General features: G+C 36.3%; 1 protein-coding gene across 1 annotated transcript in view; it reads left to right on the top strand.

Moving 5' to 3' along the window:
* The window catches only part of LOC149537313 (putative LRR receptor-like serine/threonine-protein kinase At1g56140), a 212637-nt gene that overhangs the window by 143993 nt on the left and 43119 nt on the right, over positions 1 to 25525 (top strand). Inside the window, exon 17 of the mRNA XM_089802826.1 lies at positions 14615 to 15000. Coding sequence (XP_089658952.1) covers positions 14615 to 15000 — 386 coding nt within the window. The remainder of the gene's footprint in view (positions 1 to 14614; positions 15001 to 25525) is intronic.

Raw genomic sequence — 25525 nt, 5'->3', positions numbered from 1 at the left:
AAGCTTTTGTCTGACGGGCTTGATCTTTGGATCGACTGCAAGATGATGAACTACAAGCTTTGGATCAAGACCTAGCACGTCCTGATATGACCATGAAAATTGGCCAATGTTCTCTCTTAAGACCTCAAAGAGGAGATCAGCTTGGTCTTGCAATAGGGATGCAGCAATGTGAACAAGTTTGGGGATCTCTAAAGAACCGATGTTGACTTCCCTAGTATCCTCAATTAGAATAGAAGACACCTCTGGTCGATTATCTTGAGGAGGCAATGCTAAATCCTCATGTTCTACTTGTGAATCTGGATTTTCTCACTAAGGGGCTCTCTTCGCTACTTGAGCTACTCTCAAATTCACCTTAGTTCTAGTTTTGGCTGTATCGAAACTAGGTTGGGGATTTTCTCCAAAATACCCCTTGGGATCTAGCTTATAGATATAGGTAGAATCTGGCTTTGTTTTCTTGTGAGGAGTTTCGGTTCCCATGAATCTTAGAAGCACTTCCTCTGATGTGAACTCATCAATGTGTATGATGCTTGGTTGGTCCCAGTCTATGAGTTCAAGGTGAGTGAGTGGTAGGTTGATGAAATGGATGGATAGTTCTTGGAGAACAGAGTCTCCCAAGGAGATTTGGTCTCGAATATCGTCGTAGGCTCTCTTTTCAACTTCCTTTGGAATTTCTTTGATTTCTACAAGGTCATAGTGGATGTTCAAAAAAGCATGACCGTCTGTATTGGTGCCCCCAATTGTGGGTATGCCAAAGCCTAGACCTAACTTCTTTTCCCATTTGTGTGCTTCGATGGGACACTGCATGCCTCTTTCCTCTGGTCCTAGACCACCACCTTGATAGTTCCATTTTTCAGTGATGAACTTATGTGCTTGGGGATACTTTTGGCTAAAGTGATCAAGGCGTGCTTGATTTCTTGGAGGTGCATCCTTATGTAACCAATTGTTGATATCCGGAGTGAGCTCCTCATGAAGAGGGATTCTTGGGGATACAAAGGTTGTTGGGCCAAGTTGTGTGTATCAAGGAGGTGGAGTCTCATTGGCTCTATGATATGTGGGTTGTCCATGGGTGTGTGGATCAAGTGGTAATGCACCAACTGCAAATGCATCAGACAGGCTATACTCTCCACAACCTTTGTTGTTGATCTTTAGGGTAGATAGGGTGGAGGCGAGGATGGTTTACGGGTCATTACAGGTGTTAGATGAACTGGCAATGGATTGGCCGATTTTGATGATAGGGCAATGGTTTGTATATGAGGCTTCAACTGCATTGCAATAAGAAAAGGGTTCTAGATTGGCATGGATGGTCACTTTAGTGCCCTGATGTAAAAATTTGAGGCACTGATGATATGTGGATGGAACGGCCTTCATGGCATGGATCCATGGGCATCCAAGGAGGATGTTAAATGGTAGGTTTAGATCAACAACATGGAAAATTATTTCCTGGATGACCGGCCCAACCTTGATGGGTAGCAAAATTGTTCCCTCTGTGGTTCTCTCCAGATTATCATAAGCTTTAATGGTGATAACTTCATTGACGATATCTACCTCAGTATACCCAGCTTGTTTTATGAATTTTAGGGTGCAAATATTCAAGGCTGATCCATTATCTATCATTACTCTTTTTACGGCAAAATTGGATACCATAATGGCTATGCAAAGTGGAAGGGTGTGATCTGGCTCGACCATGGGTATGTTAGTGGGCTTGAATGATAAGGCACATGAGCATGAAAGGTGTCCAACAAGATTACAAAAATTAGTTGCATTGATATCTGAAGGACACGAGATTCTATGAGAGCACTATCAAGGATGTCTTTGTACACAGGACTAGTGCGGAGAAGGTCTAAAATGGAGATTTGGGCTAGCATGTTCCCAAGGTGTTCCAAGATATTGTATTAGCTTTTTGATGGAGTTGATGATGTTGCTAGGGTTGATAGTGCGTATGGGACTGATGGGGCTGTGATGTTCAATCACGCTCTTTGAGTGATGACTGCACACTCATTGTTTGGGCCTTGGATATTGATAACATTAACATAAGACTCTTTCTCAGATATACAACCTATGAGGCTACCATTGTCTATGTAGGATGAAGTGTGGTCATTATTTTTCCCATGTTGTTGGTTTGGCTGGCGGTTGTTGGTGTTTTTGTTGTTGGTTTGGATGGGTGCTTTTCCAGGATTTTGGTTGTTGTGAGGAGGAAAAGCATTTTGATAGATCTACAAGCCTGCATTGGGAGAGGTTTCTGCTCCAACTGTGATTTCTTTCTGATCAATGAGGTCCTGTACATAATCTTTCATCTTCATGCATCTAAGGATGGTGTGCCCTTTCACCCTATGAAACTTGCAATACTCATTGTCTCTATACCATGCAGCTTTGGATTGGTCTGGGTCGATTTGTTGGGTAGGAAGAAATTTGATGAGGTTTTCCTTGACTAATTTCTCAAAAATGACATCCAATGGCTCACCAAGGGGTGTATAGTTTTGAGGTACATGTTGGAACTTGGGCTTTGGTCTTGCAGCTACATTGATGGCATTAGCTTGATTGTTAGACCCTTGAAATTTGGGCTTTGGATTGTGGCTTTGAAAGCTTTGTTGATTCTGTTGTTGATTGTTGATATCTTGTTGATTGTTTAGTTGATAGGGTGGGTTGGACTAATTTTGGGAAGTACCAACAATATTCACATGTCTGGTGTCAGTGACCCCATCTATTGCAACATGCTTGTTTTTGTTCCAATACCTAGACTTGTCATTTGAATGTGTTAGATTTTGGTTGGCTTCCTTGTAAATCTTGACCACACCATCTTTAATGAGTCCTTTCTCAAGTATCATTCCTTTTTCTTTGATATCTTTGTAGGTCTGCAAACAGTTCATGGTCATGTGGTGAGCTAAGCTGGGATGGGCATTATCAATAAACATTTTCACCAAATGGTGCTCTGGTAGGGTGCAAGATATGTGGGTGGTAAGGGTTTGCCATCTTTGTAGATATTCACCAAGACTTTCTCCACCTTTTTGCTTGGTGTGGACAAGATCAACCACTGATAATTCTGTCTCAACAAGATGGGCATATTGGGCTACAAATGCCTCTGACAATTCAGCAAAGTTTTTTATTGTGCCATATGGGATTCTATAAAGCCATTCAAGAGCTGGTCCAGCCAAACTTTTGGGGAAGAGGCAAAAAAGGAAGACATCATTGTATGCCACTTCTTGGCAATGCATGTAAAATTCTTTGATATGTGTGACAGGGTCTCGTTTTCCTCTAAACTTGTCAAACTTGGGTATCTCAAAGTGTTTGGGAAATGGTGTCATGGTAATGGCTTTGTCAAATGGGTAAGGACACGCATTCTCAAACTTGAAGGTTTTTGGGTCATTTCCCTCCTAGATGTTCTTCAAAGCTGTCTTCGTGGCTTCCCATTCTAAATTAATGGGTGATGGCTATGGTGCCTCTACTGTAGGAGCACTCTGAGGGAGATATGCACTGAATGGTGCAATTGAATATGGATGGCTTTGAGGTATGGGCTGGTATGGATTGTACATGGCTTGGGCAACTGAATGGTGGATGATGGGTTGCTGAGGTGGAGGTGGCACATATTGATGCATGTGTTGTGAGGCTTGCTGTTGATATTGGATTTGAGGTTGGGATTGAGGAACATAAGCTAGCTATGGGATAAATGCATTGCTTTGTGGAGGTAAGGTATAAGATGGTTGTGAAGCTTGGGGAAAGGATCGAGGAGCTTGTGGAACTTGACTTTAGATTTGAGGAGTTTGACCAATATATGTGGGTTGTGCCCCCATTTGGGAGGGTATCTGCATGGCAAAAGAGGCCAAGTAATTGGTGGTTGGTGGTGGTGGATTTCCTCCTAGAAGTGGCATAGAAAAATAGTTAGTAATAAGAAGTAATGGATTAGTTGGTGGTGGATGTGGTGGGAATTGAAAGCTTGGAAATGGAACTGATGGGGTTTGATAGCTTGGTGGCTGGATTTGTAAGCTTGGTAGAGTGGTTGCAAGAGCTTGGGTCACTTGAGAGCTTGGCAGAACATTGGTAGTAGCTTGTGGGGTTTGATAGCTTTGTGGAGTGAGGACAGTAGCTTGTGGATTTGTGGCTGATGGCACTGAGCTCCAAGGACCTAGTGGAAATGATGGAATTGTGCTCTGAGCTAAGGTAAACAAGCTGGGGGTGATGAAAGGTTGATTACTTGGCCCCATGGGTGGCATCCTGGTTGTATATTGTTGAGGTTGGCCAAAGATGCTAGCACTGATTTGGGAGATGGGTGAATTTGGAAGGCTAGGTTGGAGAGCAGCAGCAGCAATAGTGAAGGGAGTGAATGATGAGGTGTTTTGGGTGAAGGGGGTTTGGGATGGAGTGGTATGGACCAATGGTGGAGTGGTGGTAGCTGGATTGGCTTACGGAATGGAGATTTGAACTTGAGTGGAGGCTGGTATGTTTGGGTCTGTTGGATCATATGAGGTGGGTTGAGGCTCTTCTTTTGGTATATACAAAGGATGATTTGGATTGTAAGAGCCTATGGGTGGTGGCAGCTACCCAAACAGAGGGTGAGAAGGATCTAATAAGGGAGGAGTACTTCCAAAATCGAAGGCTCCTACGTTGTCCCTCTGAAAGTTTGCCGTGATTTTTTCATTGTTCTTGTCTATAATGGCATTCACCAATACTGCATTTCCTGGTTGGTTCATGAAAGCTTCAATGTCAGTAGGTGATGGTATAGCATTCTCTGGGCTGAAAGATGGTTGAGTGCTCAAGGGGAGTGATGCTGTCTGATCCAAATAAAAGGGCTCCATTGTTTCCTTCTTCTTCTTGGCTAAGCGAGTGACAGGTGGCATGAAAATGTTCCTAGAGATGAGGTGCAACAATTTTGATGGATGCAAAGGGGGGAGGCTTTTCTATTCAAATGATTTCCTAGGCTAAGGCAAAGCTATATGACAAACCTAAGGAAGACTGGGTTGGGGATTCTAACTTCAAAGATATGTTGCCAAAGCATGAAAGGTTTGCTTTCCTATGTGCAAGCTTGGTGGTGATTGTGTCAACTTAAGGATAGACTGATGATCCCTTAGAAAAAACACAAGATTGACCACTTGCGGATCCCAACCTTTAGCTCAAGGTGATGAGGGATGACAAGTGACAAGGCTAGATTACCCTAGACAAATCTCTATCAGAGGGATAACCTTGGTGAGACTAGTGGATTTGCAAGATGATAGGAAAAGCAAGTTCTGGCAATGTCACAACAATTTTGAAGGCTTGGATGTGAACTTTTTGATTGCTGGCTAGATGGTTTGGTTCTAAGGCAAGGAACTAGATGACATGGATGAGCTAAAATGCTTAAAGGGATAACCTAGAATGGCTGGCTTTCCTACAAAGATGACTCTAAATTGAAACTTATGCAAGAATATGTGGAGAAACAAGGGGGCCTAATCATAGAAATCATGCCTAGTTGGTAAGACATAAGCAGGGTAACTCTTGGATGTTTGCTAAATCTGATAGTGCGATCTAACTAGGCATCTTGAAGGGCTTCGTTGGCATCTTTGTCTTCTGCTTTGTGGAGTTTAGTAATTTGAGGGCTTGGTGTTACTTCCTTTCTCTTGGCTGAAATTTCTTGGTACACCTGAGATGGCTTGAGTTTGGCTTTGTGAAACTTCTATTTGGGTTTGAGTTGTTTTGACATAAATTCTTGAATCTTTTTGGCTTTGAGAGATCATGGTTGTTTTGCTTCAACTTTGTTCAACTTCTGAAATAGGCAGTGACTACGCTAAGTGTGCCCTAAGCTAGGATTGACCAAGTTTTGCAAACATTCATTCAACAAGTAAAATATCAAGGAATAGATAGGAACAACCAGATAGAAGTTTTGACTCTCAAAAGATAGTAACTGCACTATGGCATGTGTATATTCTACAAATGTTTCGATCAGTCACTTCAAACACATTAACATCCTAGATGATTGTCTACAAGGCTGACAGTTGGTTTAGCTAGGGAGTCCTCAATATACCCAAGGTACGTGAGGCCCAAATCCATAAATGAAACCAAAACAATGCCACACAGCCGAGAGGAGCGGTAACCCACTTCTCCTCTTTCACTTCTCAAAGGTATAAAGTTCCTTGAGGCTTAGCCTGAGTGACAGAATCTTGATCCCAAGAGAGGTGTCTTTCGATTCACCTCCTAATCTTTATACTTTGCTAGAATGCTAGAGTTGAGGTCATCCCAAGGGGTGATGAAATCCCCAAGTAGGCCTCCTAAAATCTAAGACAAGATTTTGGATCCTAATCTTATGCACCCAAGATGGCCTCGAAAGATGACAAGGGGAGAGAAGACTTGGATGATCTTGGGCTAAAAGATAGAGTTCTTTTCCACCCGACGCTTTAAGTTTTCTGATCTAGACCTTTTGAAAACACACATGATTTAAGATGCAAAGGTTCAATTCTAATTTGAAATGCACCAACAAAAGAGAAGTGATCGAAGAATGAATACACCAAGAAGATTTAGGGTCAACAAAAAGTAAACTCGTGCGCCCAGAGGCCCTCCACATCAAGTATCAATTAATTTTCTTTAAGGCATTCAAGATTGAGTGTGAGTTTGTTTTAAGCCCAAAACAAAGATGTGTGTAAAGCTTGATTTCAAGCACGTGCCTGGAGGCCCTCCACGTCAAGATTTGTTCAATTTTTATGCCCAAATGAAGTGTTAGCAAGACTAATGTGCATTCAAGAAATTTTCTATCTTAGAAAAACCAATAAAAACTCAAGTGAGTGGAATTTGATTTTTGTGAAGCACTTAACACCTTCTTAGGTAGACCCATCCCCATATATGGCATTGATATTGCAACCAATGGTTAGAATGATGGGTGATTAAAGAGGGTGAGTCCAACAAAAAATTCACTCAAAGTGTCTTTATTTGTTTTTATAACTTTAAAAATTTCTAAAATGTGGATTCTTTTTATGCCCCAAAAGATGATTATTTTATCTATGGCATTCAAGATTGGATTTGTTGTTTTAATCATGCATTCATTAAAAAAAAAAAAAAACTTGATTGAAATCCATGGCACTCAAGAGTGATTTTAGCAATATGCATTCAAAGACAAGTGATTAAACATTCAAGTTTTTTCCTTTGAGCATTCAAGATTTGAGATTTTGCGTGTTGTTTTAAGAACTTTGAAGTGCTTTGTTTTAACCTTAGATCATTCAAGATTCTTTTGGACTCAAAAGTGAAAATGACTCTTTGGACTTTGATTTTTATTAAAGATTTTTTGTTCTAGTTTGCATGTTTTAAGCCTAAAAAAATGATATTCCTAGATTGTTTTGATGCATGAAAAACCTAGGAAACATTCAAGATTTTGCAACAAGACATTTGTTTGGAACAAATAACAAAGCTTTTAGGACAATTTTGGCAACCATTTAGGACTCTTAGTTTTCATGAGATTTTTAAAAGAACTTTAAAATATTTGCAAATGAGGTTCATTTTATCCTTGATTGATGCTTTGAGTTTGATTTAGATTTTAGTGTTCACTTAGTGTTGATTTTGAACCTTTTGAAATGGAAACTTGAAGTTCTTTTTAAATTTCCAAAAATGAAGTGTTCCTAACTTTGCATGAATGCATCTAAAACCTTGATGTTGCAAGGATGCAAATGATTGGATTGGTTTAGTTTCACTTGTTAAAAGATTTTTTTCTTTTTCTTTTTTTGCAATTTTTTAGTTTTTAATGGATTTAAGTATGATTTGGGGCTTCATTTAAGCACTTAAAAAAAAGTGTGTATGATTTTTGCTTCCTTAAAAAAAAAAAGACCAAGATCCCTCAACAAGAAGAAAAAGAAGTAGATGGAATAGAAGAAGAATATAGACAAGAAGAGGAAGAAGAATTCCAAGTTCTCCATCCACATATAAGCTTGAAAAAACTGAAAACACTATGAGATAGACTATGAGTTCCTTTGTCTTCTTCATGCTCATGTGGACCTACAAAATCAATTTATACAATCCTAAGAATCACAAAAATAAGCAAAATTAGCCAAAATTAGCAAATGACATACAAAACTTGACTAAAAAAGCTAATGAAGATGACCCATGCGAGGTCCCACCGGGCGTGCCAAAATGTATATGCTACTTTAGTATGTTAGAAACACTAAATTAAAACAATCAAAAAGCATTAGGATACTAATTTAACATAATGTCATGAGAGACAAAGTGAAGTCCTCAAATGAGAATATGAGCCATGGATAGGCTCTCTCAATAAGGATGATCACTTGATGTAGAGGTGTGTCTAATAGCTAAGATGGCTTGATTACGTATGTATGCTCAAATGCTCAAATGGGCTTCAATGGAGGATTTTTGATAGATTTTGGTGAATGGATTTGATGTAAAAATGAATTCTCAAAATGGCATTATGGCTTTACTTTCTAGATTGTGTTGTGTTTGCAAAGGGGAAGGATCCAATTAATAGGCAAGAGGCTTGAAGGATGGAGGGCTAAGATGGAAGGAAAGGAGAAAGCTTATGGAGGGCTCAAATTGAATGAGAGGAGAGCACATGGATTTTGCTTCCTTACAGCCAATCAGGGAGTGACACATGTCACAGGGTGAGAGGATGGAGGAAAGGGAAAGGATGAGTCAACAAAAGAGGCTCAAGGGATAATATCTTCATAAAGACCCTTCATAAGTGCTTTGTAAGAGCATTGAAAGAGAGTGTAAGAGATATTTGAGGGTCATTTATGTTGGAGGGTGAGGAATTTCGACTTGGGTTGGATTAGGAAGGTTTTAAGCTTGCTTAGGATTGTGCAAATGATTAGAGGATGGATTAGAATGGTTTAGGATTAGCTTAGGGATAGGCAAGTGGATGGCAATAAATGAGGGTGGGTGAAGGAGGAGATATTTGTTAACTTTGGCTTGGGTTAGCAAGTCTTAACCCATGTTTAAAGAATGTGACAAGGTTAGGAGAGGATTAGGATTAGGATTAAACATAAAGATTGACATCTTCTAGAAGAGTCTAGGCTTTGGATGAGGATGAAGACTTTCTAGAAGAGTCTAGAACTTCCTAGGATGAGGACAAAAAAAAAATTAGAAAATAAATAAAGTTTTATTTATTTCAAGGGTTTGGGTTGAGGAGATATTTATTAAAACATTTTTAATAAACATGAGGATTAATATTTAATCTTAATTAAATATTTTGAGTTGGGATTAGGGATAGGAAATGATGGGATTGGCCTTTGATCGAAATTAAAGAAGGATTAGAAGATTTTGGAAGAGGTTAGTGGTCTTAAGGAAATTGGCCAAGTTTTGGGCAAAAGATAAATTAATTATTTATTTTGGGATTTTTGGTCAATTAATTAATTAATAAAGAAATAATGTTTAAATAAGATTTAAACATTTTTGGGAGGGATTCCTTAATTAAATATTTTTAATTAAGATAAAGGGATTTAATGGCATAAAAATAAATTAATTAATTAATAAATGATGATGTCATCAGGGACTTTTTCAAAAAATAAAAATACTTTATTTTCTAAAGGATTTTTAGGTGTCTACACTTTCTACACTAGGGTTTTGATGGTCTTGCATTCTTTCTCTAATTCTATAATTATTAGATATTTTTTTGCATTATTGTTCCTTTATCTCTTGGTTGGCACTAATCTTCTTAGATCTAGTTACCTTAGAATTGGAATCAAAAGGATCGATTTCCACAATTCTCCTTTAAGATTTTAGGTTATGTGATGAACTAAGGTTTACTTCCTTGCTTCACATTCCCCCCTATACATTATATAAGATGGAAAATGAAACAAGTCAAAATATAGGGCTATATCAACCATTACCTATACTAGAGAAACCATGGGATAATAGTGTGGATTTTGTTCTTAGTTTACCAAGGACATAGAGAGAGCTTGATTCCACTTTGTAGTGGTGGTAATATCAAAGATGACATATTTTATCCCTTGTAATTAGACTAGTTATGGTATTTGTGTTGTAGACTTATTTTTTAGAGGAAGTGAGACTACATGTTATACCAAGCAGCATATTTGTAAATTTAGATACTAAGTTTATCGGTATTAACATGGAGGACATTGTAGAACAAGTTGATGATAGATTTGAATTTAAGTTTTAGACATCATCCACAAATTGATGGTAAGAAAAAACATTGAATAGGAGTTTGGGTAATCCATTGAGATTCTCAATAAGAGATAAACCCAATTGATGGGATCTAATTTACCATGGGTGTAATTTTATATCAATGTGAGAACTAATAAATAACCATGCTAGATTGCATATGGAAGTAGTTCAATAAATACCTTAGAGCTAAGGAAGATGGAAAAAGGAGAAAATGGAAGTGTCAAAGCTAAAGCATTTTTAGAGCACTTGAAAATTGTACACTAAGAGGTGAGGAAGCATATTAATAAGATGAATGCTCGAAACGAGACTAAGACATTAGAAGAGGAGATTTAAAGAATTTCATATTAGAAGTGAAGTCATTATTCACCTAAGAACAAAGAGGTTTCTAATGAGGACATATAATAAGTTAATGAATAAATTTGGGCCGTGTAGAATCCTAAGGAAGCATTTTTTCAGGTAGACTAGGTGCCAAATATAATAATTTTTAATTTTTTTTTAATATTTCAAATTTTATAGAGTATCATGGAGGAATTGAATGTGAAATAGAAAAAGTGCTAGGATATTCCAACACCTCTGGAAAATGAAGATATAGAAGACATATTAGATAGTTGTGTACGTAGAATCCCAAGAAATAGGCAACATTATTAACATGTGAATATGTTTTCTCACTAGGTAATACAACATAATATTAATTCTAACACAAACCCACTTAAGTGTGACTTAGGAGTAGATTACTATTAAAATTATGTAACATAGAAAGAATATTCATGGCTACTAAGACATGTTAGGTACTCATATACAATGATATCTCATAAATGGAGACAAGAAGAAATTTCACTTGGGAGAAATGTTAGTGTAAATAATTATTATTTACACTTTATTTAAGTTTACTTAGGATAAAATGCATTATTTTATTACTTATTAGGTTAGACACCTAGGAGTTTGTGTACTCATGTGAGTTGTCATGTTGACAACACAAGAGTTAGCAACTCTATTTTAGCACATGGTGTCTACAACACTGGAGTTTGCATAATTAACTAAGTTATCATGTAGACAACACAGTTGTTTGCACTCTTAATTAAGCACATGGTGTCTACAACATAATTTTACATGACATGCCTATGTAAGTTTATCCTCTCATCATCACACTAATTCCTGTGTTTAATGAAGGATAATCCACTCTTGGTGGACGTGTGCTTAGTTGTGAGGCTTATCATATTGCTAACTCCTAGTCATTCTAGAAGCATTCTAGAGGCCTTTATATTCAGGCACTTCTAGTGTACATGTACAACATTAGTCATACATCAATTATCTATCATTGAATAATTTGATATCCAAAGATAATTAGATATTCATTCTCATTTTTTTATGATCATACACTATTTGGTCCATATTGTGCTAGTCTTGTGCTTCTTGATCTTGGCGTTATTTTTTCCTAAGGCAAATTCTTCATGGTATCATAGCTATACCAAATTCTTACAAGAAAACTTGTCCCCAAAAGAGAGAATGTAAAATAAGACCATATATAATTGATCTAATGAGTGATGCATGGAGGTTGCATTAGTGTTCCCCAAGAACTACATTCAATGTTCCATAATCCCACATATAATTGATCTAATCAAGATACAATCGAATATTCCCCCTAGAACAGAGAAAGAGAGTGACTATGTATCACCCCATGACAAATAATCTCTTGCAAAACCCCTAATTGTTTGAAGAAAAGAAATGATCCAATGCTTACAAAAATCTTATCCCCTTAGGAAGAAACAAAATGAAATAAAATATTGGAATGCTTCCCATGTAGGGTAGGAATTGAAAGATGGAAGCATGAGCAAAAAATACAAGTGAATCTAAAAACTTCCTATGTGTCTCCTTGTCCATGAAAGATGAACATTTCACAATCCAATCAAGTCTACATTTTCATTTAGATAGGATTTCATCATTTAGAAGAGTGTTAATCCCTAAAATCTATCCTCCAAATTTTTAAGATAAAGTGGTCGTAGTGAACAAGAATGGTGGAAGTTTCAATCAATTCAACTCTACTCAAGGAACCAATGAAGATGGAGGTACACCAATCATCTCTAAAGAATAATTAGGAATTTTTGAAGTAACATCATCCTCACTTATAAAGTTCATAGATACTCCAAAGAATCAAACTTATTAATAGTATTATTCATTATTTAACTTTTTTTCATAATTATTTGACAGGCTTTATAATGTATGTCAGTAAATAATTGTGCTCTACTAAAAAGGACATGATTTGAGTTATATATTTTCCCAAAGGTTGGTGCCTTGAGTATTTGTTTAAGATGCCATTGTAGTGGTCTATTATAGAAAGATTATTTTTAAGGATGTTATGATTAGTTGCATTTCGTCCAACATTTTAGCCAACCAACCTGCTTGGAATGGGGCTGATTTTCAAATTCTTCTTTTCATGGAATGTCAAGTTTGTCTCAAGGACACTTTTGTTGTCAAAAACATATGGCATGCCTAGGAATCCAACAATTCCTAAATTTAGTGGATTGGTTCTAGTTTGAGACCAGTTGTCTTTTCACTAGCATAACCTTTAATGGTCTCAACCTATTCAAGTTCAAAGACCCCCTTTGTCTCATTATCCATGTGTTCAAGTGTGACATTTTGCAAAAAGGGTGTTTGAACTCCCCAAGAATTGTTCTCCAGTTCCGCCATGAGTCTTTATTCCTAGAATAGTTGAAAAATCTACTTGTGACACTCTAGGCCAGAGTGAGAGACATTTGACAGTTTCATGTTGTATCTTCCTTTGGAAATGATTCATAAGATTGACATTCACATTGTCAAATATTGGTGGAAGGACTAATGTTGGTGTCCCAACACTACTTTCTATAATTACAAGTTGCATTTGGATTATCGATGGTTCTCTCCACATCTTCTAATGGTGTCTTTCTTAAACTTATGGTGGTATTTGCAGACACTTTTGATTGTTTGGCAACATCAATCTCACAATATTTGTCTAATTGTTGTTAAACGTAAGCTCACTTGCCTAGTGTACTCTTTTTGAAGGCTTACCTATGGGCTCTTGCCTTTAGAACATGGTTATTCCAAACCCTTTTTGTCCACTTTGTGCTCAACCTAAGTCTTCAAATATCTCTTCTAGTTTTGTCTTGATGCAAGTAGCAACTTTCAAGTTGGATTTGTGATTTTTTGTGCCTTTCAACCAGACCCCTTTTTTCCTAGTGTATGGCTCTTCTAGGGATTGAGCTCATGAATTCATGACTTTTAATACCTTTCAACCAAAACCCCTTTTTCCTAGTGTATGGCTCTTTTGGGGAATTGAGCTCATATTCATTTCAAGCATTGTCAAATCTAGCATGCTTTTAGGGTAGAAATTATTTTTTCTTTATGGGAAGATAGAAATGTTATTATTTCTCATACCTTTGTCGATACGATTAGTTTTCTTAACATTGAAGCCTCTATTTGTAATAATGTTAAGATTTAAATTCAAGTTCAAATGCACATAGGTGTGGTAGCTGGCCAAATTCATCAAAAATGACTCCCTCAAATGGCTCTAGCAATTTCACCTATAAGGAATGAAGATAAAGATAGAAAGGAGGAAGAAGTTGAAATAGATGAGTGGTGGTCTATGTCTCATGTCACCCAAAACCTCTTTGATGTACATGTGCTCAACCGAATAACTATGAGCCCTCTTCGCCTCCCGATGGCATTGCTCTCACCACTTAAAAGCTTTATCATTGCTTTTTAGGCATTCCCTTGAGTATGATGATGATTGACCTTTTGACCTTGTGTCCTACCATTTTTTGTGCATGTGTACATTTTTTTTATTCAACAGTAATTGATGTGTGTATTCTCTGAAAAAGGGAAAATTAATTTGGACATGAGAATGTCATTGGATGGATAATGAATGGTGAATTATGACAGCATGTACATTTATTCTTAAAGATTCCACGTGTGAGAGATGTGATCTTGCCATTTAGGCACTTATTTTTGGCCCATGGTATTAAAATAAATGGTTTGCAATACTATTTGCGGCATCTTCTACTGTGTTTGCCTATATATTGAGATTGTGGAAAAATAATTTATTATGTTGACTTTGCCAGATGCTACCAACTATTAAAATTACTCTTGAAACATCGTTGAGATCATCCACCTAATTTCTATGAATAAATGATTATTTTAGTTTTTCATGTGTTGCTTTGCCTGCTATAGTATGTTGAATCAAACTTAAGATTATTTGTATAATCTTCCTACGAACATTAAGATAATAGATTAAGTTACCATTGTCAACCACGACAGGAATTTGAGGCAGCAATGCTTTAATCGGAATGTACGCTTCCTAGAAAATTACAATACACAATATTACGTCACCTTTGATTAATTTCGTTTCAATAACAGTTTAATTTATGATGCAGATCGCTTCTGTGCTCTATTTTCTTGTATTGTGTAATTGTCTCGCCTCAAACAGTGATATATGGATTATTGGTTGGCACCTCTGCACATTATATAATTAAACTTGTTATCTCTTTCCTGACAGTTTCTTCCTTGGCCATCAATTGTGGAGGTTCGGAGTTGATTGACTCTTCAACAAGAGTCACTTTTGAGAATGACAATGAAACACTAAGTGCCGCATCATTCTTCATGAGTTCTGCAGAGAGTTGGGGAGTTAGTACTGTAGGATTTTTTGTAAATGATTCAGGTTTAAGCATCGAAAGAAGTAATCAATATACATACACAGCAAATGCCAATCAGAATCCATCAATATATCAGACAGCACGTCTTTCTCCCCTTTCTCTGAGATACTATGGGCTTGGTCTTGAGAATGGCATTTACAGTGTAGAGCTCCACTTTGAGGAAATCCAGATTCCAAGTGGAGAAGTATGGCGAAGTCTTGGATTGCGCTTCTTTGATGCCTTTGTACAGGTATCTCTCACAAACCTCTGTGGACATAGGAATATATAAATATATATAATTTGTCAGATACCTCAATAATAAATAATGTTATATTTAGGCTCTTAATGCAATTACCTTTTGCATCAACATATTTTTCCATGGACATTAAGAGCGTCTTGTTAGGTTCCTGGTACTAGAGAAATATATCACTTCTGATGTTTCTAATTGAAATGGTAGATTATGCCACTTGGTGATAAAAGGAATAATTACAACTTATTGTAATAGAAACGGGCAGACAGGGATCACACGCCATGACACTCCTTATGGGCATTTACTACAAGAAAATGTTAGCCATATTAATGATTATTTATCAGATATTAATCTCGAGAAAGTTTGTTAGAACTATATGAATAAAAAAAGAACAAATTCTATGTCCTATGGCACCAAAACAAATGCTGAAATCAGATTATTAGGTTGAAACCAACCGGTAAAGCTGTTTTGACCTATGCTCCACGGGGTTTTCGGGGCAGGAACGTTTTACGGGACAGGGACGTGTTTCCGGAGCAGGGTTGAAGCCAAATTTTAGGAGACGATGTTTAAAAAACATTGGGTTATTTTTAATATAGAGAAACAAAATTCAAATATGCATATCATAACATTGATAAATCATTCACCATAGAGTCATACATATTTAAAAAGCTCAATACATGGAAATTGAAACTATCAAGATTCAAATGACAATATGATATGTGAATATCTGAATATCACATACATATAACAAAATTGCCCAAAGGCTCCAAGTATCAATGTATTGTCATCATGTGTGAAATCAAAATGACATAGAGTAAATACTACAAGTGTAAATGAGATGTTCAAACTCCATAATAATCAACAACAATAATGTATCTAGGTATCTCAAAGCGGAAAGCCAAATATTTAGCTGTCATCTAGGAATCTAAATTTGTATCCAAATCAAAATCAGCACCAGCCTCTTCCAAATCACTAGTAGGGGTAGGCAGAGGGTCCTCATTCAATGAAATGCCAGGCAACGCTAGAGGTGTGTCATCCTCATCAATCAACAATGCATCTTTGGGATTAACATCCCAACATAGTGGTGGAGTTCACCAATACTCAAGACTCTATCGCTCTTGTAGTCGTGATACATTGTGAATAGCCACAAACTTCTTCAATCATCTAGAGGTAAGGTTGTTCCTCTTGACTGATTGGATGAAGCTATATGTAGACTAATTTCTCTCTGCAAAAAAAAGAACTTGCAATTTGTAAAAGAAGACGTATGGCAAGACCGTTCAGCTCAAGTGCATTTCTACCATGCCATGTCTATCATCCAATCGAGTCCCTTTGAGCTAATGTAGCTCTATCAATCCTCAGCTCTAGTATACCAAAAGTTGAGCCATGAAGATTGAAAAAGTCAAGCCATTGCCCCTGAATTTTTGTAGCATCCTCTACATTATACATTTTTAAAAAGGCTTTGATGAAGCTCTCATTCACCAAAATTTTAAAAATATATTATAAAGTGAAAAACTTAAAATTTGAACATAAATAAAACTCACTTCCTCATCAGCAAAGAGAGGCACTCTTCCAGGCCTTGGGGTTGTTGAAGTTGATGAAAGATCAACTCCACAGCTCTCAAGAATCACCTACATGCAAACACCTGTCACAAAAAGAGAGAAGCAAAAGCTATGGAGGCTGAAATTTCCAGATCCATAGATGAGACATTCTTGATGAGCAAAAAGAGAAATTGCTATTATCAAAAGTGAATTAACAAATTACAAAAAGATCAATCTTTATAAAAGGAGATCAAAACCCTAATAGGTAAGTAACTTAGGTTGCATAATAATAATTAATAAAAGAATTAGTTATCATATGTCTAAATTTTAGTTTAAGTAAACTAGAGATAATAAGTGACTTAATAATTAAATCAAAATGATTTAATTAATAACACAATATCTTATTAATTTGACACCCCCCCTTAAGATAAACTTAAAGAGTAGCTAAAAACTTAGAAACTACTGCTGAAAGAAGAATTGCATCCCAGCAACAAAGGCCTAATGAGGTACCCAAGCACAACCAAATCTCTAAAAAGAGGAGAAATAGAGAAAACCACATGAGAAAAACCCTACTCCAAAAAGAGATGAAAATTTTGATGAAAAGAACTAGTGAAGGACTAAACAAGCCTCTAAACTAGGGAATGTCCCAAAAAATATGATCATGAAGAACACCTCTAAAGCATGAAGCTGCATACACTACCAAACTACTAATCTGAAGAAACTCCATTGTATAGAACATGACCAAGTAGAGAAGACTAAGTCTGAAGAGCTTATCAATCGAAGATGGAAGGTATCTTCGTGGCCTCCAAAAATAGAAATGAAAGAATGTCTACGTGGTAAATGATCTATCTCACCAAAATGCATAGCTATCTAGCCATTGCAATCACCTAGTATATAGGATCAAATACTAAATACATAGCTCACTCCATCGAACAAAGAAAGCAATAGAACCAACATAACCCCCCTATAGTGCTGAGAGGTAAGACATGAACACTGAAACTGAATGCAATATCTCCTACAAAAAGAAGATTCAAGACATTGAGAGTGTAAAAAAAGTACAAACACCTATAGTGGCAAATGTCATCGACACATCATGAGGCTAATGTCGAAAGGAACACTCACTTGACAAAGAAAGATGGCAAATATGGCCAACATGAAAACCCCAAGGCACTTTATAATGTAGTGCAAGTATAGAAAAATACAAAGATGTGCAAGATCCCAAAATGCATTAGAGTGACACTTTATCTTAGGGCATTTGCAAAAATACTACAAAAGGATGTCAACAAAGATCAAAAGAGACATAAGGTTGATACAAGAGATAGTACAACTTATAAAAATCATCTTGAGAAACAAAATCAATCTTTGAACCTGAAACAACCAAGATATCCACCAGAATGCAAAAAAACTAAAAACAAAATGGGATGTTCCTAGAGCAAAATCTGAAAAATAGAATGTCTCAAAGTATGTCTCCCGAAGTGCACAATAGAACTTCTGACTTTGACTACATAAACTAGAAACCAAAGCACGGCATCAAAAGTCCAAATAAACTACACCCTCACGATGGGATCGAAACCAACTTTCTGGCGATATCTCGTTTTCGAAAAACAGAGTCCGCATGAGCAAGTTACGGTCGAAAAACCACATGTAGGTCAAAAAAGTGCTAGAAGGGCAAAATAAAAAAATTCACCACCTTAGGATCTATGTCAAAATGGCTCAAAAAGTGTACCCACCAATTTCATAAATTACCTCGAGAAGCATGTTGGATTCGTACAATAGCTATCTTGATCTACATGCCCAAAAAAAATTTATCTGTGTGACAAAAATCTTGATTTGCATGCAAAATTCATAAAATTATTGCCTCAGAAAATGCAAAAAATCATAAAATCTCTACCTCAAGAAAGTGCCCAGTCTGGAAAGAAATTTTTATAGCCTCAAATTTCAATTGCGTCCAAATTGAACAAATTTTATATGAACATAGGGGTTTTTGGCAACTATGAGCTTAACAATGATGTCTATTTGGGCTCAAAGTGACCCAAAAATCAGTGACCCCCCAGATTCAACACAAAATAACTCTGAAAAATAAAACCCTCTAAAAGAAAAAGCACATATTTGAAAATCAAACCAAACTTCTCATAAATAGAACAAGGGCATGAAGATCTAGAGCTCTAATACCATGTTGAAGTTGATGAAAGCTTAACCCCACAGCTCCCAAGAATCACCTACATGCAAACATCTATCACAGAAAGAGAGAAGCAAAAGCTATGCAGGCTAGAATTTCCAAATCCACAGATGAGACATTCTTGATGAGCAAAAAGAGAAATTGCTATTATCAAAAGTGAATTAATAAATTACAAAAAGATCAATCCTTATAAAAGGAGATCAAACCCCTAACAGGTAAGTAACCTAGGTTGCATAATAATAATTAATAAAAGAATTAATTATTATATACCTAAAGTTTAGCCTAAGTAAACTAGAGATAATAAGTGACATAATAGTTAAATCAAAATGATTTAATTAATAAGGCAATATGTTATTACTCTAATAGGGGTATACCATTTTGGATTGACTACATGGGTTGCCATATGAAGTAGGGTGTTCATAGTGTTCCATTTTTTTGTCTCAATGGGTTTAAGATGCTCTTCATAGAACTCCAAAGTAGGTTCCTTGTCTTCAATAACTTGTTTGACCTACCCAAGCATGCTATCAAAGGTCTCATAAATGTCTTCAAGGCTAGGAAAGTCAATATCATCATATCTAATGACCTACACAATAGGTTTAGTGAAGGAGCAAATGTATCTACAAATGCAAGAAAATTGCAAGTGAGAAACATCATAATATTTTAAAAATCAATAAGTTTTTTATTCAAAAATATTTTTATTAAATGAAGAATAACAATTATGATGCGAATTATTTAAGTTTCTTACCTCCTTGTGGTCCACCAGTTCTCATCCAAGATTCTTTGTTTCACAAGTGTTTCATCCAAGGTGCTTGATTTAGGCCATCTATTCCAATCTGCATTGACCGCCATGGATTCTAAGGCCTTTTCAACCTCAAGAATCCTCTCCAAAAAAATTAAGTACTTGGCATATCTAGTGTCCATGACCTTGAGGAATTCTTTCTTGGAAAATGTCCTAAATAGTGCAAGATAAGTGTGATAATTGCAAATAAACATTTGCACATCTCTAGTCTAGGATGTTATAGCCTTTATCCAATCAATTTTCCCAAAGTCATTCAAGGTGTTATTCAATGCATGTACACAACATGGGGTCCAAAAAATGCGTCTATAGATGTTCTCTACTATCAATTCAGCTGATTTACACACCCAGGCTGAATCAGTCACTACTTGCATAGCATTTGAAGCCCCTACCTCATCTATCTTTCAAAATCTGAAATTGGAAGGATGCATTCTTCCTTTTTCCTGAACAATCAATAGTTCTAAGAAAATAAACCCCTGATGTACTATTGACAATAAGATTGATGAGTGACTAATGTTTGATATCGGTCCACCCATTTATGATGATAGAGCATCCCTCACTCATCCATGTTTGTCTCATATCCTCCATCAAAATATTTATATTTGAACTTACTCCTCATCAAAGATAGTGATACGTAATTTACTCTCTTGGTGGTATAAGTGAGGGACCAACAACATATATATCTTTGCACTTTTTTTATAGAATGAGGAATGAGAAACATGGAATGGTATGCCATGAGAAAAAAGAAATCTGCCAATGGACTCTAGCTCTCTCTTTTGCTTGTATGTTAAATAAATTAGCCACATTGGTATCTCTCTTGGCATGTCCCTTTCCTTTACTTTTAGTTCTAGTGGGAATGGGCGTGAGTGTGGGTGTGGTACCTATTGGACCCCCCTCCCACATGCAACCTATTGGCCTCGAGTTTTTCTTCAGCTTTAATTTTTTTGCAACCCTCATCCCTTGCCCACCTATCCATAAAAGATGATAATACACTTAGTTTTAGCTCCCAAAATATTTTTTCTTACATATATGGCACTCCCATTCCCTACTACCCCCCGAATTGTTTTTCTTATTGTTGTCTACTTTTGTGGTAAATTGTAAGAGAGGTTTCTTAGGGTTGAATGGGCCATCAACATATTTTTTTAAGATTTTGGAAGGGCGCTCAAATGGATTAGACATTGCATCTTCCATAGGGACGTCTATATCAGGCTCAATTGAAGAATCATCCATGGCTTCTGTAGGTATTTTTCTTCATGTTTTTAAATGTGACACTTGAGTTTTTTGCATAGCAACATCCATGCTATCACCACTTCCCTCATTCTTATTGTTGCTCATATTTTTGCCTTTGTATTTTATAATATATTATACTGCTACAAGTTATGGAAAAAAAATTCAATGTCCCATTCAACATGCCCTCTTTATGTCATAAAAAAAATGAAAACAGGCAACAAACAACAATAAAATTTGAATCAAACAAAAAGAAAATAAGAAACAAATTTGGAATAAAGAAGAAATGAAGGAAAAACCTCCTTTTGCACCTCAAAAATGCACTCCTCTTGTGTCATTGTTTTCCTCTTCCTTTTCACAACTTGAAAACAACTCCAAATGAACAAAACACTTCAACCCTTTGATTTTTAAAGCCGCAATAGGGTTTCATTATTTTATTATTCGCCAACGTCCATGTGGGGCCCGAGAGGAGGTGAGAAAATAATAAAAACTATTTTTTTTGCCTTTTTCCAAGACGTTGCTATTCTAGAAAAAGGGGACAACATTTGGAAAGGGGGATGGTCGAGGGACGAGAATGGAGTCCCTAGTATGAATTTTTGTACCCTTGTTTCCTGGCATTTTATTTGGCATTTCAGGTATGATACCCCTTTTCACCTTTTAGGGACACCACAAGGTATAGGGAAAAGCGATACCCATATCCTCATTTCCTATCCAGTATAGGGACAAACCTAAAAAGGAAAGGGATGCATCCTCGTGGAACATAGGTTTTGACAACTGTAGCAACAAAAGGAGGATTGTACTAAATGTCACCTTAGTCAACTTTTCCATTGGGAGGATCTATATCAATCCCATTTATCTCATAGATTGTTCAACTCTTTAAATTACGTAAGGGTACGATGTCTTTATTCCCATATTGTTAGGAGGTTATCTTCAAGGGAATTATCTTTCCTAAAAGGAGGATCCCAGAATCCACTCCATCATCAGTGAGAATACCTCTAGTTGGAGATGATGAATTACCATAATTTGTCCATAACTTAGCCCATAGATTAGTCTAAAGATCATAGTCTACACCTCTGCTTCATTTCAACGAGTGCAAAGGTGTAGAATTTAGAATTGTATATAAAGGGATAGAAAATACCACGAGTTATAATAGCTTTGAATCAAGAAAAAACATCCAAATCAATTTTTTTCTCCTTTTAGAATCTGGATAGTTTCCTTAATTTTTTCCTTTGCTCGGATGATTAGGGAGCTCAGAGAGATAGGGATTTTTCCATGCCTTATCTCATTGATTAGTCTAGGGATCGTATTCTACACTTTTTCTTTATTTCAAATAGTGACAAGGTGTAGTATTTAGAATTCTAATTGGAGGGATCAAATATCACAAGTTGTAAAATCATTGAATCAAGAAAAATCATCCATGTCTTGGTTCTTTTTTTCCCCTTATAGATAGTTTCCTCTTTAGATCTTTACATTTGAATGTGTTTTTTTTAGACCTTTGCCAACATTCATACGATGTTTCAGTCTTACCATCAAGGTCTAGGAGACATTTCCTATTCATTTTTTGTAGGACAAGAGATAAGGGAAAGAAATGCTTTTTTTTGTTATTTTAAGGTAGTCTTGGTATGTAGCGAAGAATTTTAGTGACTAGCTAAGTAATTTATTCAACACAATGCATGTATAGAGCATGTTTTAGATGAAGGCTTCCGATCTGGTTAATTAGTTTGGACTTTCTCTTATCGATACCCTTACCATGCAAATTTGGAAAGGGGTGATATATAGAAAATATTGAATATGTTCATGGAATGGGAACTTCTAAAGGGGTATGGTGATTGACAATCCCTGACCATTGAAGCTTTTTGGCAAGGTAGAAATTGAAACAGATATAAGATATTCGAGCCTAAAGTGCCACCTTGACCTTACTGGATATGACCACCAATATTGCTGCCTCTGGGCTTCCTAACGTTGAAATAGGAGAGAGTAGATAAAACAATTAGAAAAACAGAATTAAATTTAAAGTGGTTCACAAATATAGCTACATCCACCCTTCAAGCAAGACAATATTTCTAAGTTACCATATTCATCCCTACAACCCCAAATTCGGAAGTCGACTCGTTACAAATTCGAATTTGGTTTGAATTCGGTGCAAATTCGACCACAGACTACTAAATTCGATGCAAATTTGCAGGAAAGAAACCTGGACGACTCTGTGGCAATTGTGCAGCGAATGGGGACAAAGCAAGTTAATCCCATACGGAACCTGGAGTGAATGACCAGCGACTTTGGTCGCTATTGACTTTTCAAACTTTTTTGACATTTTTTAAATTCCAACACTGAAATGACATTGAATTTTCTTGGTTTTATGTTTTACAAAACATTTTTCATATTACCGTTTGAGAAAACATGTTATCGTGCGTCCAAGATTTGTATTGCTACCATTTTTTTCCTTCCGCGTCCAAAACCAGGAACGACATTGTTTGCTACCTTTTTTCCTTTTGCTGTAGTCAGGAATGACAATCGACCATTCAAACCTACATAACAGACCATTCATGGAGGCACTCAAAACTAAAAATGAGGTTACAGGTTATAAAACAGTAGAGACACATTCGATTCTGAAGCACACTGCCACACAGGTATTCTTTCAAATGTATATTGAACCTTTTATTTATATGGTAAAACAGATCATTCACGGTAGAAATAAGAAATGTATATTATTTGTTAATTTAATAATTTTAATTTATACAGTTCTAAATCTTTTATTATTTACATTTGATACAATAACTATTTTAAGCTTACTTTATTATGGAATTTCAACTCGATATGATACGGATAGACAGAATCCAGAAAGAAATAATAATATGTGTCTATTGTAATTTCGTTCCCTTCTTAATAATTATATTCAATATTGTTATTTTAATTTTAATTTTTTTTGTTATCGATTTGTTGTACATCCTATCATTCTAAGATTGGCTTTAATATTAGCAGAGTGGTGTTTTAATTACTGCAGTATATTTTTACAAATGTATGATTTTTTCAAAAATCTTGTAGAACCAGAACCCAGCCCAACAAAAAATTGAGCGAATGTGAAACCCACATACGAACCAAAATCCGAACCAACAGCTTAGCAATATTTTATACAATGTTTCTTCTATACATCATTTGCAGATACACAATACACAATTTGCACATTCTTATATACAAATGTTTAACTCTTCAAATATAAAGATAGAGAAAAGAAATGAACATACAGAGAAATGAAAGGTCAGATGACTGTTGGACTTACACATTCTTGACAATCTCCCACTTTAAGTCCAGCCCAACGAATCACAAAAATAAATATCCTCAGTGTTTCCACTATTTACATAACCATGACTAGAGAAGCTGTGAAGAACTTGAGCTTCTCAAATCTTTGTTCACAAACACTTTGAATTTTTTTTTGCAAGCATGTCAAAGTTAGTTTACTTAGCAATTGTTTATCATTCAAAAACTTGGAGGCATCATCTACAGGTTTTCTCAAAACTTGTATAGAAATATGTTTAGATGCTAATATGTTTAGATCCTCACAAACAACCTTGTAAGACACCTGCTTGAACTTTTTGTCCACCCCAGTCATCTTTACTTCTCCAACCTCTATAGTTGGATTTGGCTCTTCAGTTTCCTTGGTTGTGACAAGCACCTCTAATGTAGGGGGATCTCCATCTCAGGTGAAGTTTACATTTCAAGAACCTCCTTTGCAACAGGTGTTTGGTAGTCACAATCTTCACTTCTTCCTTGGGCTCCACAATGAATTCAACTTTGGCATTAGCAACCAATTTTTCCTTTGGAGGGGGCTCAATGAATTTATTGTTTCAAATGACTTCCTCCACCTTGACCTTCTCCGTTAACTCACAAAAACCGTCATCAATGCATTCATCATAGCCAGTATCATCTTCATCGTGGCTCTTAATAGGCAGACGAACACCATGTGATCCAGAGTGTGTCTGGAATAGTCCAAAGCAACATGAGGTGAATCCAATCTATGTTGGGAGCAATTAGGAGATGTAAAACATGAAAAATGCACAAAACAGTTTGAGGATGGTCCAAAGCCATTTGGAATTATCCAAACCCATCAAGATCTGATAGAATATGCAAAGATGAGAAACTTATAAATCTAATTTTTCAATATTTTCTACATTTCATTTAAACTGCATTTTTTAAGTTCTTTAAAGCAGAATCAGGCATCAGAAGTGCTGCTGGTTTCTTAGATCTATTTCTTAAGGCATAGTTTTAAGGAACGAATCAAGCAGTTTCAAATTTCAAGCTACAAGTGCAAAGTGATTGCCCTGCCAAGTTGGGCTACCCTATTCTTGTGGCTTTAAAAATATTTGTAATCTTGTTTATTATTTTATTCTCTAGAAACTCTTCAGTTCAAACCTTCCTGAAATCCTAAGATTGCTGGGATTCCAAATTTGCATTCAAACACATTTTGGAGCAATGAAAACTTTTCTTGCGTACAATTCTTCTATGAGTTCTATTATCTATTTTTCCTAACAATACATACAGGTTTCCGCATACCTAGTATTGTAACTGAATTTTCTGTTTAATTCAGATCAGTGGTATCAGAGTGGGTATGCTCTGTATGTCAGTTTTGTCAAGAGATTTTAGGATTGGAGACACCTGAAACCCATCATTTATTTTCCTGTGAGGTGCAGCCAATCAAAGATGGAAGATGCAGACCCTTGTAAAGCCTTGGTAGAAGAAACACTGAAGAAACAGAGGGAAGAAGTGATGAGACAGATTGCTCAGATT

Source organism: Cupressus sempervirens, chromosome 9 (genome assembly GCF_028749045.1).
Source record: "Cupressus sempervirens isolate cs-2001-9-10 chromosome 9, ASM2874904v1, whole genome shotgun sequence".
Taxonomy (NCBI): Eukaryota; Viridiplantae; Streptophyta; class Pinopsida; order Cupressales; family Cupressaceae; genus Cupressus; species Cupressus sempervirens.
This window is presented reverse-complemented; position numbering and strand designations above follow the sequence as displayed.